Source organism: Python bivittatus, unplaced genomic scaffold (assembly GCF_059951505.1).
Source record: "Python bivittatus isolate LINGU-HERP-01145 unplaced genomic scaffold, Pbiv_v1 ctg000690_np1212, whole genome shotgun sequence".
In the NCBI taxonomy this organism is placed as follows: domain Eukaryota; kingdom Metazoa; phylum Chordata; class Lepidosauria; order Squamata; family Pythonidae; genus Python; species Python bivittatus.
The window spans coordinates 14,085,078-14,100,320 of NW_028277096.1; the positions used below are offsets into that span (position 1 = coordinate 14,085,078).

Here is a 15,243-nt window from a genome sequence, read left to right on the forward strand (position 1 = left end):
GAGAAGGGATGCTTAGGATCATGTCCCACAAAAGTTCAAAAGAACACACCCCTAAAGGCAATAATTCTCTGGATTGTCCCCTTGCTTGCAACACTTCCAGAGGTGTGCCAAGCATCCTCATTTTGTTTTCTGCAGAGCCATGAAAATTGTTTTGACCTGTGGGCATTTGATGGCAATTTTTAGTATGGTTATGTGATTGTATGGCTTTGGGATGCCTTTTAAATTTTTTTGTTGTTGTTATATACAGTACATTTTGCTTTTAACCTTTTTGTAAATTGCCTGAAATCTTGAGATCTGGGCAGTGTAGAAAGCCATGCAAATAAACAGAATTTATGGGTGCTTACTTCCTCTGGAATTTCAGGCAGCAGGCCTTAAATATTGGTTAAGAGGAAGCAATTAAAACAGGACTCTTGACTTCTCATCCAGGCTTATGAGCTCCTCAAATGTAGCTGTTGGATCACTGTGGAGCACGGAAAACTAAACTTATTCTTCAAGGGTTCTTCTTGCGTTCTTATTAACTGAAAATACACACCTCCCTTTAATGCCAGGTTCATGGTCATCATCTACGGAGGGGGTTGCTTCATTTTTCATTATTGCTTTTAGATCCTTGCATTTCTTTCCTTACTTGGAGACGCATCTCAAAGCCAGTTCAGATGTTTTTAATAAAACTAGATTTGTTGCGGAACAGCAACTTGGGCTTCCAAGACTGCTCCCTCAGCTTCTTACAAAGGTTTTCCATAATGTGAGGCCCTCAAACTTTCTGAGGTCTGGAAAAGGACAGGAGCACTGGCTGAGGTAATGAATGTTTACCCAAAATGACAGGCATAAAGTGGAAGCTCTGTGAGGCCTGCGAAAGCCCTGTCAGCTCTCCGCCTCTGTGTGTACAAAACTAATGGGACTAAAACGAGTCCAGAGCTTTCCCTCAATTTGTCTTTGTGGATTTCAGCAACAGAGAAGAATTCTAAACCTTGGCAGCCTCCATCACGTTTCAGGTTACAATAGCTTAATTGGAAGACTGTTAGGTTTAACACATCCAGCAAGAAGGAATTGAGGTCTGGTGGAACTCATCTTGAAGGAACCGTTATCCTTTTGCCAGATTTGCTCTCTCTCAGCTCTTGGTAGCAGTAGTGGATCTACCACTGCAGTCTTGATATGGAGGAGTTGTAGATAATGTGACCACTTGTGCATAGCCAAAACAACAAAGCAACAGAGCAAAGATAGTAAAGTAGGGCATCCATTTGCTTAAGGTTTGTTGTCTAGTAACTTCTAGATACAGATTTTGAAATAGTTACCATTTCTTAAAAAAAATAAAAGCCGTCTTACCATCATGGAGAAAGCTGTGATTCAGTGAACTGTGTGCTCTCAATGTCTAGCTATTGATGATAGCTCCATTTTGCTCCAGTGTCTGGAGGCTGTGTATGTTTGGATGGGGAAGAAAAAGCTTAGGTTCAACCCTGACAAAGCTGAGTGGCTGTGGACGTTTGGACTGCCTGAGTCTGGAGTGATTCCGTATTTAGCTATGAACGGGGTCTCACTTCCTATTTCAGAGCTAGTGCACAATTTGGGGGACTTCTTGGACTCACAACTCCTATTCAAGAAGCAGATGGCACCTGTGGCCAGGAAGGCCTTTGCATAGGTTTACGTAATATGACATTAATGCCCGTACCTCAGCAAGGAGGCCCTTAAGACAGCCAGTTATACTTTAGTCATCTCACATCTGGACTATTGCTATGAGTTCTACATAGGGTTACCTTTGAAGATCATTCAGAAACTGTAGCTGGTCCAGAAGGCAGTAGCACAGGCAGTTCTGGGCATGCCATGCTATGCCCATGTAACACCACTGCTTTGGTTACCAGTAGGTTACCAGATGCAATTCAAGGTGCTGGTTATCACCTGTAAAGCCCTTCATGATATGCAGTCTGATTATTTGAGGGACTGCCTGTCCCTTGTAACTTCTGTCCAACCCACACTTTCTGACAGAGTTGGCATGTTCCAGGTCCCATTAATTAAACAGCATCGTCGGGTGCGACCCAGGAATCGGTTCTTCTCTGTCATGGCACCTGCCCTCAGGAACAACATTCACCCTGAGATCCATATGGCTCCCACCTTGAGCCTGTTTAAATGAGCCCTCAAGAACTGGCTGTTCCTCCAGTCCTTGGAGTACAGTGGGCGATGGACCCCTTGTGTGGTGTTTTGGTTTTTCGTTGGGACTGTTTTTCCAGATTCTTTTTTAGCTTCCTGTTTTCTGTTGTTTTTGTTTTGTAGGCTGCCCAGAGCTATGATTTTGTGAGTGAGTGAATAAACAAACAAATAATTAAATAGGCATGCTTCATAAAATGTACTGGCATGAGTCAAGCATCTCATTTCTGTTAAATAGCTACGTCCTTCAAAGGCTTTCTCTGGCTGTCTCCACATGTATATTCACGCACGGCTTGTTTATTTCAGTGGTATTTCCAGTAGGAGTGTTGTTTATGTGGAGATAATCTAGGAAAGCTTTTGAAGCTCCATTGGCACAAAATGGAGTGGATCATCTCAAGTTTGCCCTCTCAGGAGGCTTAAAGAATAAGCACAAGAGGACCTTCTCTGTTTTGATGCCATAATTCTGAGACGCTCTCACAGTTGACATTCATCTTGGAATCACTTGCTGTGAACAAGGGTTTCACTGCAGTTCTTCACATGTAGCATTTCATTTTATGACTTAATATGTTTGTGTTGCATTTTTGAAAACTTCTTGTTGCGTTTGCATTTTCATTCATTATGGTTGATAAAGAGGTCTGCGATGGTTGTTTTTGATCCTTCGGCTTCTCTCATAAAAGTTGGACTGCAACTAACGTTCTGTTATCAGCAACCGGATTTTCTATCAGAAAGTAAAATGTCAGCGTAAAATCAGTCAGAACATACAGTATTTATTTATTTATTAAATTTATATGCCGCCCATCTCCCCCAGAGGTGACAGTGTTATGTTATTAACATAACAAGCTAAACTGTAGCTTCAGAGTATGTGTAGTTTGCCCTGTTATATCAACCATCTTCTTTGTGTTTGATGTTTTTTGTTTCCAGATACAGATTTAGGAGTTGGTACGCTAACAGAAAATGAAGATCAAGAGGCCAGGTCTTTGGCAGTCCCCAAAATATCAGGATTAGAACGGAGCCAAGAGAAGAGTCAGGACAGTGGGAAAGAGCCATCACTTGACCCTGTTGTGCCTCAGGATCTTTGCCCTCAAGTTTCTCAGCCTTTGGTCCCACCTCGTTTGGAGCCACCCACAGAGGCACGTTCTCCAGAGCCTGCTGCAGTCCACCCTGCACACTCATCCTATTCTGAAGCCCCAGAGAAGCAACCAGCCTTGGAGGAGGCCCAGTTTCCCACAGTCCCTCCTTCCCAAATACAACACCCATCAAGACCTCCCTCTCCTGGGCAGCCAGCCCATCAAAACCTACCACCTGCCCAGCTGCGTCCTCCCTCCCGTAGCCTTGCACAACAGTTGTCGGCTTATAACAGCAGCAGTTTAAGCCTCAACAGCTTGAGGTGAGGATCATGCTGGGCATTTTCCAAGCATCAGTTCATCAACTGTGTTGTAAAAGTAGAGATGTTGACATTTCTTGAAAAGGGGCCAGGCTTTTTCTTTGGGTGAGTGCTGTGGGAGATTTGGAAGACAGCCAACGAATTATAAATGACATCTTCTTCCATAATCCAAAAACTCTGGGCCAGCCCTGGAAACCGAGACTAGACAAAAAGCTAAAGATTCAGAGGGGAAAGGTGCCAGATTCCAGTACTGTTGTCTCCAATTTAAAGAACTGAAAGTGGAGCAAGGCTTTTGCTGTCTCAAGTGTTGGGGAGAGGCTGCTAATCAGAGAAGAAAATACAGCGCTAAATAATTAGCCTGGATTCACGCTCCTGCTAATGAAACCCAGAGATGTGCAGGAATATCTCTCACAGCTTCTATCAAGTTCTTGCCCTCCTCAATTTTAGCTTTTTAGATGTTTTAAAATTAAAAATAAATAAGGGGGAAACTGTCCCACAGCTCAGAAAAGCATCAGCCTTTATCCATGTGTATTTCCAATAAAGTGTGGGGGCTTCATGTAGACCCAAGAGATGTTCCTCAAAAATCAAATGGTGGGTGGATACAGCTTTTACTTTGTATGCAAGTATGGCCTTTCTGCCTGGAAAAAGTCAGGTACAGTGAGATTAAGTGGCTGCTGGAATAGCTGGGGAAGGTCTCACGGATTGTCATTCTGATAAATGAGTGTTTGAGGACTGGTCATATCCATCAGGGCAGCCATTTTGTGAGAATGGCCATAACGTGCTCTCAAAATTGCCCAAGTGTCTACCAGTCCCCTGGCTTGCCTTATTGTCTGAACCTAGCCACTGTAGCTCGTAAAACATGGTGCATGGCTTGGTGTTTTCTGGAAGCAAGAACATGGTGGTTGGTTAGCCAACTGTGCTTAAAACAAACCATGCTTTTAGCACAAGGGGTAAGTCCAGCCGTAATCTATCCTGAGGGATAGCAAATGTGCATCTGCCTTGCCTCCCACTTCCCATCAGGACTGGTGGGATAAGGAAGCCTCAGGCCACTTTTCACACTCAACAGATTAGGCCGTTCTGATCTGAGGTGGAGAATTCTTTGTTCCCTCTTTGGGGCAATGGGTGGGCTTGGGGCTCTGCCATTCCTTGCTTGATAACTCCTTCCCGTGGCCAGCATTTGCTAATATCTTCCTTTCTGCATCTTTTCTTTCCCATGAACAGCAGCAGCAGAAGCAGTACTCCGGCCAAAACTCAACCCCCTCCACCCCCACCGCCTCCTCCACCCATAGCACACCATCCCTCAGCATCCCCCTTCCCTCTCTCTTTGCCCAACCACAGCCCCCTCCATAATTTCACACCTGCCCTCCAACCTTCTACCCACACCCATCACCCCAATATGTTTGCCCCTCCCACGGCATTGCCTCCTCCTCCTCCTCTGACATCGGGGACGTTACAAGTTCCGGGTCATCCTGCTGGCACTGCTTACTCAGGTAAGGAAGAAAGGGTACTTTCCTGGACCAAACACTTGTTTCTTTGCTCGCTTTAATCAGATTATTAGCATATGGCAAGGGGGGCAGGTTTAAAACATTTTAAGAGGGAAGGGTGAAGCTTTGGACACGGCAGCATGCACAGGCAGGCTTTTGTGCAGCTGCAGAAGTAAAGATTAAAATAAGCATATTAAACCTCTGCTAGGCTTAATACGTATAGTTTGCCTCCCAAACTCTTCTCCAAAGGACTGCACATTTTTGCTTCACCACATCATTATCCTGCTGCAAGGGCCGCTAGAAGTTGGCTTTTAAAAAGAGAGAGAGAGAGAGAGAGGAATGGACCTGGCACATAAAGGTTGCCTCCTAGATGTACTAACACAAAATGGCGACCAAGTGTCTAAACCAGTTGATCTGTTTGGAGACGCTTTCCAACTTGAGCAAATATTCTAAAGACCTACCAATAGTTTCCAATCTACCTTCTACCAATCTTTTGTACAAACAGATTTGATTGAGCTAGGCCATATTTGACAAGAGGCAATCTCAAGGAGCAGCAAAGTTCATCAAGAGGAGGGAGGGAGTGATACATAAAATGGTGAAAATATATACATATATATTGCCCCCCAGCCTTTATTCCCCCAAATGTATTTGTTTTCTAAAAAAAAAAAAAAAAAAAAGTTTATATAAATCTCTTCCAATATCAGAGGATTGTCCTGTATTCATAGGACAAGCTATACACTACCCCTCTCAAATGCAAAAACAAGATGGCCTTTCTTCCCCCGAGGGCCACCAGTTTTTATTTTCACAAGAGAGGGAAGGATTTCACCTTGTTTGCTCCTGCTTTTGAGCCAGAGAGATCAAAATCTGTCCACTATGCCTCAAGAACATTGGCAGCAGCATCCATGTATTTATCTCTGTAAAGGATAATGAAATAGTGCATACAGTTTGTTTTTTCCCCAAACTATTTGGATGTTTCCCCCAAGACTGAGAAAGCAATATAGAAAAAGTATTTTGATCTGTGCACAAGCCCAGCACCTTTCTGCTGTTCATTAAAGCAGCTTGCTTTTTCAGGCTTCTACGTGCGCTCGAAAGAAAGGTGCAGCTCATTTAAGCAATCTATTCATTAAAGTTAATGCCACTCTTAATAAGGTTGTTTTCCCCCCAGTCTCATGTGGAAACCAGAAAAACAACAGCCTGCTTTAATAACAGGAGATGTGCTGGGCGTCTACTTGAATGAGGTCCAAAGTCCTTTTTCTGAATTATTTTCTGTGTACCCATGCATACGATCTGAAGAGAAACCTCTCTCTCTGTCTCTGTCACTGTTTCTGTCTCTGTCTCTGTCTCTAGATCCAGATCTTTGACAGCATGAGAGCAAGAGTGTTGTAATGGTTGAAGTGCTGGACTAGGACCAAGGAAACTCAGATTCTAATCTTCCCTTAGGCACAGAAATTGGCCAGATCACGCTGAGTCAGACACTCTCTTTCAGTGCAAGAGCCAGTGTCATGTAGTGCTTAAGGTGTTGGAATAGCAATGGGGAGACCTAGGTTGTAGCCAACCCTTTGCCACAGAAGCTCCCTGGGGGATGTGTGGTTGATTTACTCTCTCTCAGGGCTAGATTGAGAAGTCTGAAAATCTCTATCTGCCCATTTATACTGGAACAACATGGTAGATTATAGTCCATAACATATAGAGGCCCGCATCCTCCAGTAGATTGGTTTGGGTTGACGACAACAATAATAAGAATAAAAGATTACTATCTGGAAACTTACATTTCTAAACTGAGCACACATGTCCTGCAAAGCAGAGGGAAGGATAAAATATATGTTGTTTCTTGTGCAGGGGTAACTACAAAGGGGGTGGAGGGTCAACAGCATCCAAATGGTAGACGCAACCTGGTGATCAAAGCCCTACCCTTGTTTAGAGTGTGTCACATACATCTCACACATGTAAAAAGTCTCAGGGCTTTGATTGCCCTGGTCACGCATTTTGATGTCATTGACTCCCTATGGAAGCCCCTGTGCTTGCATGAACAAAGCAGGAGCTCAACCACCTACATTTCAAAATTATCCCCTGTGCAATAAGGAGAACTCAGTAAAGGGAAGATGGCTCAGGTCCTGGGTACCTTCAGGATGGCCTTCTCCCGATTGTTTTTGGTGCCCCCAAGAAGATCAGATTGAAGGGGCCCCTTTGGTCTCTGCACTGAGGAAATGGGGAGGCAGGCCTTCTTCTCTGATCCCCCCTGAGCTCCATCCCCACTGAGATGCATATGGCCCCAACTTTACTGAATTTTAGGAAGGCCATCAAAACCTGGCTTTTCAACAGTCTTTGGAGATAGACTTTGGGTTTTTCATATTATTCGTTAGTGAACAGTTGTGAGTTGCCTTGTGCTATGTTGTTATTGTACAGATGCTGATGTACATTTTTAACCTTCCTTACAGAATTAGGCATGTATGTTGCTCGGAGCTGGCAATGATTGGAATGATGCATAAGACCGTTGAAATAAGTAAAGGAGGAATGGAGAAACATTCATGATGTTGTCTTGCTTTCCAGAGCAAGATCTTCTCCGCCAGGAGCTGAACACTCGGTTTCTGGCCTCCCAGAGCGCTGATCGTGGCGCCTCGCTGGGCCCACCACCCTACTTAAGGACGGAGTTCCACCAGCACCAGCACCAACACCAGCACACGCACCAACACACGCACCAGCACACCTTCACGCCTTTTCCTCACGCCATCCCACCTACGGCCATTATGCCAACGCCAGCACCTCCCATGGTGCGTAACCCAGGCAGAAATGTGAGGATAAGTAGCGCGCAACCCTCTTTTGTTGCAAAATATATTGTGACGGCTACAAATAATAATAACAACAGCAAAGATGTTTGTGGAAGGAGTCATGGGAGAAAGGGTACAATTATTGTGAGACTGAAATGCATTTGGGACCTTTTGCAATGGGGAGGGGGCTTGGGGTGGAGGGGCTTCCATGTATATAGATTGGCTGATTACACATACTGCACTCTTTGCCCAAAAAGAGAGCACTGCTTACATAAAGTTTGCTTATGTTAATATATAGGTATAGATGCAAATTGGGCAATAGTAGCTGTGATTTAAGTAGACATCAGATACCACCTCATTGGAAGAAGGGCCTGTGACCAGATGTGTCACATTACTTATTGCTAATCCACAATTGATGAACAGCTTCAAGGTTGTTTCTTTCTATTTTTGTGTTTTTCAATCTTTGGAAATAAAATTGTGACTCAGTGGCCCTTCAAATCAAGCTGGGTTTGGGGGGCTCTGGAGTCCTATGGATGGATGGATGGATGGATGGATGGATGGATGGATGGATGGATGGATGGATGGATGGAATTTGCTGAATCTTCAAATTGGAAGGGGTCATTTAATTCACTGAGTCCCAAATTTATTACCCAAGTTTCATCATTATGGATGATCTGGTATCCTTCAATATTGAGCATGCTGCCTCTGCAGCCAGAGGTTATAGCTTAGCAATATCTAGAGAGCTATAGATTCCTTAAACCTGGAATAAAGTTGTCTTTAACTACTGTAATACATTGTCTGCAAACACAAGACTGTCTTTTGTAAAGTAGGAAGTATTGCCACTCCACGTAAATGCATTCCAAACAATCCCAGCCGCTATTCAGAAATATCATGCAAAAACAGGACTAGCGCATGAAACTTAGGATGAAGCATTTCTATGTGAAATGTTGGTTTTCCATTGTTTGATGTGGGACATGATACAGATGTTTAGTAAAATGGAAGCATGCGGATCTATAGCCCAAATAATTTGATTCCTTGCTGGTTTTATATAGTATATAGTATATTTGGCTTGTATAACTATGGTCTCTGTTTTAACCCTGACACTTTCCATTAAAAGAATGTTGGCAAATAGATCTGGGACTGACTATAGAGAGGGGCTGAAAGTCAGAGTAGATCGTATTCTATGGCTGGAGTAGAATACAGCTTCATGTTTGTTTGTATGTTCATAAACTTATGGTAAGAATCCATAGCTATTTAATAATCCAGGGATTCTGTTGCCCCAGAGTAAACATGAACCTTACTATCCAAGTATGGACTACAGATCTTGAATTGTGCTTTCTCTGACCTGTAGGACAGCCAGAAGCTGGATTTTATAGGTGGATCTTGGAGAGGAAATACCTCAGGAAGAGGCAACTTAGAGATCTTGAATGACAGATCCCATAAACTTCAGACAGCATAGTCAGTGGTTAGGGATTATGGGAGTGGTGATTTAAAACATCTAAATACAACTAGGTTGCCTATTCCCATACTAGGGAAATTAGAGTGGGAAAGGGTATACTGGCAAATTTGCTTAATAATGAATTCTCACCATTTTGGTAATTAATTAGGGCTGCCAACTCTGGGCTGCAAAAATGCAAACTAGCACTAGATGGCAGCAACAAAAATACAGGAATCCTATCCCTTTGCTGTCATTTCAGTGGTCATCTGATCTTCTGCAGCCCAGATCTGGTACTCCTAATTTAATAAGTAATTTAACCTTTCTTTTTCTTTTTTGCAATCATGAGAACATTCAGCCATGCTTATGTGAGGAGACAAATAATCAGTCAGTCAGCCAGTTAGTTACACAATTTATATAGCCACCCATTTCACAATTGTGGCTCTGGGTGGCGAACAGAGAATGAAAACTAAAAAAACAAGTAACACAACCATTAAAAAAAATAAACATCTAAAGACAATTAGGGTAACACTATAACATACAGTATGCCCCATAGAATTGTCTTGGTATTTCATGGCAGTAATTTGGTTCCATGGCTGAGGTTTCAGTTGCCTGCATAGCTAAATTATACCCTACGTATTTCTAGCTTCCCTGATAATGAGCATGAAGTAAATTTCACTGAACAAGTACCATGTTTGATGTTTATTGAAAGTTTTCTGTATGAAATTTCTGACCATTTATTCAGCAGCTTAATATTTTCCTTGCTTCTGTTTGCTGTAAGTGGGAGGCAGGTTTAATGAGTGCCTTTCTTCTATTCATCCTGTGCCTTTCTTTTAGAACAAAATAGAGTTATTTACCATATCGTAATAGTAATACATTCTGACAAAGCAAGTGGGAGCTAGTCAATACTTTAGGGCTATTTGGCATGCAAACATTTGGACAACCACTTAAATGGCAGCCAAGAACTAATATTTTTTGTATCTGCTGCCATCTTGTGACCATCTGGATGTTTGCCACCATATAGGATAGTCCTACAATACTTAAACTGACTAAAAAGGTGTGAGCTCGTCAGTAATCCCTCTATCCACAATGGTCAGGTAGAAATTAAACCTGGAATCTTTCAATTAAAGACACAAAAGCCCCAATTTCATTTCCCAAACTGAGGCCATAGTTACATTTTATTGCAGTCCCACAATTCAGACTTGGAAAACAAAAGAGGGCAATACAGGGAACATGGGAATGCAACAATTTGGCAATGAGGTTATCTAATGTCTTTATATAAAGGGAGTAAAGAAATGATGGCAATTTCAGGAAAAAGACCTAGTGGGAAAATAACCTGAGTCTGCTGGCATTTCATCTTTATTATCTTAAATAAAGATTTAAATAAATCTGAAGTGCTGGGGGAAAAGAAATTAGTGAATTGTCAATCTTCTTACTGGCACTCTGCTTTCTTCTACAGCATTACTTAAAAACTAGAAAGCTCGCAGTCATGATATTTCTATATTTAGGCCCTAATCTACTGTATCTCTATCTTTATGTCCATCTCCTTCTCTTTATCTCCATCTCCATCTCTACTTCTATCTCTATCATTCTATAGTTGAAAGTTGGGCAGCATACATGTTTAATTTTCTATTATTATTATTATTATTATTATTTATTATTACTACTACTACTACTACTACTACTACTACTACTATTATCATCATCCACTTCCAATCTTGGTCCCTCTAATCAGAAACTCCATTTGGGTAAGTGCTAACAGCATTAGAACTAGCAGAGATGACTGAGAAATGGGGGGTAGGTGTTACCGGGCTGAGGAGAATTGTGACTATTGATATCACTACTACTACTACTATTAATAATTTTTAAAAACCTTATTCCCTGTCTTCTAAAACCAAATCCAGCAAAAAGTGAGGATGCGGTAAAATGACGAGCAGGGATTAAGATGTTAAGGTGGAGGAGGAATAGAATGTATAGTCCTTGCTTGTTGTATTTAATATCTGAAATGTTGTTACCCTTGTTTTCCTTGATGTGTTTCTTTCTGACTGCTGATTCCTGATCCTTCTTATCTCCAGGGACTTACTGTTTTAAAATTATATTTTTTGCTGTGGTCTATTGAGGGGCATCTGAGGTGGGGGGCGGGGGGCGGGGGGCGGAGAAGCATCAAAAAAGTCAAGACAGTGACCACAACTGGCAATTGAAGCCCTGTTCTTTTTCAATGTGCATCATGCAATACACATAAAAAGGGCGGGGCTTCAATTTTGTGGTTGTGGCTACCATCTTGACTTTATTATCCCTCTCGCCCATGGATGCTCCATCTATTCTATAAGAACTGCTTGCTGAACCTTTAGATAGGGTAGCATTCAAAACTATTCCTTGAATCAAAGGACTGTGTGTCACCTCCCCCCGGCACATGTAATGTAATGAGTTTGTATTTCAATCCTTTTACAGTTTGACAAATACCCTACAAAAGTTGATCCTTTCTACCGTCACAGTGTGAGTTCTTACTATTGCATTACAATGATTTTAATTGCTTTTCTTCCATGAGCTGATATCACTGCTCAGTCACTGATGGAACATCCAGTTTTATGTTTCATTCCTTCACCTCCATTCACTATAAAAAGAGTCCATCATCAATATTGTCAGTTGCTTTAGCTGTTGCCTTATTGCCTTTTCTAAAGATGTAGCATCTTCTCCTTTTTAAAATTGGCATTGTCTTTTTGCTCAGCACTCATGCTTAAGTCTAGTTTTATCATAATGAGGCTGGAGATTCAGTGGATTCCCAAAGCCTCCCTTATTATTACAGGTTTCCTTATTCATTCGAGGATGATGGTTATTTTGTACTTTGACATGGCAATGAAGACAAGAGAGCCAAGTTCTCATGTTGAATAGAATCCTATGTTTATTAATCTCATAAGATCTGCAGTGATTCGTCCAGATACAGTGCCTGAGTCCATGTCTCATAGTTGAGAACAGTAAAGATGCAAAAATGGAAAATAAGTTTGGTTTTGACTTTAAGGCAAAACAACCCAAATTGAAAAATTGGCTATGTTCCAACGGGTCAAGACTCAAAACTACTTGAGTATTCCAGTACATGGTAGTAGTCCATGTGGACTGCTACCTGCCACCCAATCTGCAGAATAATTAATCAGAGGGATAATTTATTTATTTTAAAAAATTCTCATAGGAAAAATGGGAGCAGTATTTCTTCTCCTTTCCAGAGCGGGAAATCTCATTTCCCTTGGCACATGGACGCCCTCTATCCCATCTAATTTATTTGTTTATATTCTTTTAATTTAAAACATAGGAAGCTGTTATGCTGCAAAGCAAAGTACAAGTCTGTTCATCACTCGGATTTACACCTCTAAATAAAAAGGGTGATTTGCTGCAGCCCAGTGCTTTGTTTGGAAATGTACTCATCTGTTTAGAGAAAAGGCAAAAGCAATTTGGGGTGGGGGAGAGTATTCTGGAGAGCAAAATGGGTGTGGCTGGGGCCAACTTCACCAGAGTATGTATAAGTATGGAAAACCACTCATTGTTGTAGCCTAAGATGTACATTGTTATGTGAAACTTCTAGAGTAGAGGAGGTAATATCTTGGATGCACAGGTTCCAAAATCCATGAATCATCCTGAAGGGCTCTAAATTACCCTAATTCATGAAAATTAGGCTGACCCTACAATGAAAGCCTGGGTTCATACAGCACATTAAAGTTGTTTGAAATGGGGTTGGGCAATTAGCGATTTGGTGTGTCGTGGGGATCCAGTCATGATCTTAGTGTGTGTGAATCAGGCCATCACACTAAGACAAGAGATGCAGTGGGGGTTCTGACCTAATGCCTGGAGTCTGTTAGGACCTGGATGGGTGAAAAGCAGCCTCAGATTGAGTCTTGGCAAGATGGTGTGGATTCAAAGGCCAACTAACTCCCTGGATAATAATCTTTAGCTTTGGATGGAGTCATGTAGCCCCAGATGGAGCTGGCTTGCAATTTGGGGGTCCTCCTGGACTCACAGCGCCTACTCAAACGGCAAGTGGAGGCTGTGGTCAGGAAGGCCTTGGTACAATTACAGATGGTGTGCCAATTGCAGCCATTCCTGGATCAGGGAGCTTTGTGTCATTATTCATACCTTATCACCTCACAGCTGGATTATTGCAATTCTCTGCATGTGGGACTGTCTTTAAAGACCATCTAGAAGTTTCAACTGATGCAGCATGTCTCAATCCAGGTAGTTATAAGCATACCTAGATTCACCCATGTGATGCTACTGCTACCAGATCTGCACTGGCTGGTCTGCTTCTGAGTGCAGTTCAAGGTGGTGGATGTTACTTTCAAGCCTATACAGCTCAGAACCTGGATAAATTCAAGTCTGCATACTTTGGGCTTAGACTGTTGTCTAGTAAGAGGTGGGGAAAAAGTTTGTTAAGGTCCCATCACTGAAGGAATACCATCTTCAGGGAGTCTATTTTGAACCTTCTCAGTGATGGCCCCTGTTTTGTGGAATAGTTGTCCCCTCAATATCCAGACTACCGTTTCCTTGTGGGACTTCTGAAGAGCCCTGAAGACATGGCTCTTCAGAAAATCATTTGGGGACAGTAACATTTGACCTACTGCCATGGGGTGGTGCCATTAGGACATGTTTATTGTTTTGACTATTATGATTTTATCTTAATGTATTTATTGCTTGATGTAATTGACCCAAAGCTGTTTGGAATATAATCCTGAATGAATCAGTGAATTTCATTGGTTTATAGAGGTCAGAAGCTACAAGATTAAAAAGCTGAATCTTTTAAACAGCACCTTATTTAAATGCATCTTAACTGATGGATTTTATTTAATGATCCAAAGCAAAGAGCTATTATGGTCTAAATTGGTAGGCAAACTAGAATTTGCTTTTTACATTTTGGATTTTGGATCAGTATGTGCTTTCTTAACAAAAGATACCAATGTAATTAGAAAATTGGTATTGTGTTAAAATATATTTGCTTTCTCTGCTGTGATTTGGGCATAAAAAAACAAGCGAGCAAGCAACCCAAATCAAGAATATAATTGAATTCTGACATAGGGTTATTAAGGCTCATAAAATCATACAGTTAGAAGACCCATTTAGGTCGTCAAGTCCAACCTCCTTATGCCATGAAAGAATCCAGTTTTGTTAGTATCTCATATGAGAACTCTTTTTTTTTTCCCCTTAATGCATCAACCTTGCAACTTTGAATGAGTTTTTCCAATTCCTGAGAGCATGTATTGATCACCCTCCTGGGAATATATTCCTACCAAATTATTATTTGCCCTGTGAAGGAGGTAATTAAGCCTAACATTCATGTAACACATTCAATTTACCATATAGTTAAAAGGCTATATGACTGTAATGGTCAATTCCCAGATTGATAAAGAACCTGAAGTCAGTTTTATAAATCTTCACCTGCAAGCTCTATCATGATCCTTTAAAAGAACTGACAGTTAACCAATTCATAGAAAGGCAGTATAAAAAGAAAGAAGGGGGAAAAAAAGAAGGAAAAAAAAGGGGGGGGAGAAAGACTCCACCCTAACATTTGTTGGGAATGTATTGGCTATATGTTGGGAATTTTTTCAGTCATTGGAATTCTTGCAACCTAATTCCTTTCTTCTTAGTAGAATAAATCCTTTCTAAAAAGACACTGGAAAAAAGAATGGCTTCCTTTTTAGGTGGAGGCCCAGAAAAGGAATTTCTTCTGGTTTTAGGCAGAGATCAAGAGCCTGACAATGACCCAAGCTTAAAGATTTTAATAAGCACCCATTGAACTAAAGTTTAGAACATTCAAATTATCAGCAACCACAGAGGACACTCCAAGATAGGTGCGGCTTCAGCATTATTTAGTTTCAGTGGAGAGCTTTAGAGTTGATAGTATTGTCCTTGATTGTCATCATGGGTCTGGTTTGGAGCATGAGATGTGAGATGTTCTACTACCTTGCTTGATTCCTGAGAATGAATTTGAGATGTTTGGTATAAGTGGAATCCAAATTGAATAGTTGAGATGGGGAATGAGGGATAGTA

At 41.5% G+C, this 15,243-nt stretch overlaps 1 protein-coding gene across 1 annotated transcript in view; it reads left to right on the forward strand.

The window, feature by feature from the left end:
- LOC103052998 (activator of transcription and developmental regulator AUTS2) overlaps positions 1–15,243 on the forward strand; it is a 94,474-nt gene that overhangs the window by 39,279 nt on the left and 39,952 nt on the right. Inside the window, exons 3-6 of the mRNA XM_088152324.1 lie at positions 3,061–3,526; positions 4,745–5,013; positions 7,558–7,799; positions 11,662–11,706. Of these exons, the coding sequence (XP_088008450.1) occupies positions 4,920–5,013; positions 7,558–7,799; positions 11,662–11,706 (381 nt within the window). The 5' untranslated portion in view covers positions 3,061–3,526; positions 4,745–4,919. The remainder of the gene's footprint in view (positions 1–3,060; positions 3,527–4,744; positions 5,014–7,557; positions 7,800–11,661; positions 11,707–15,243) is intronic.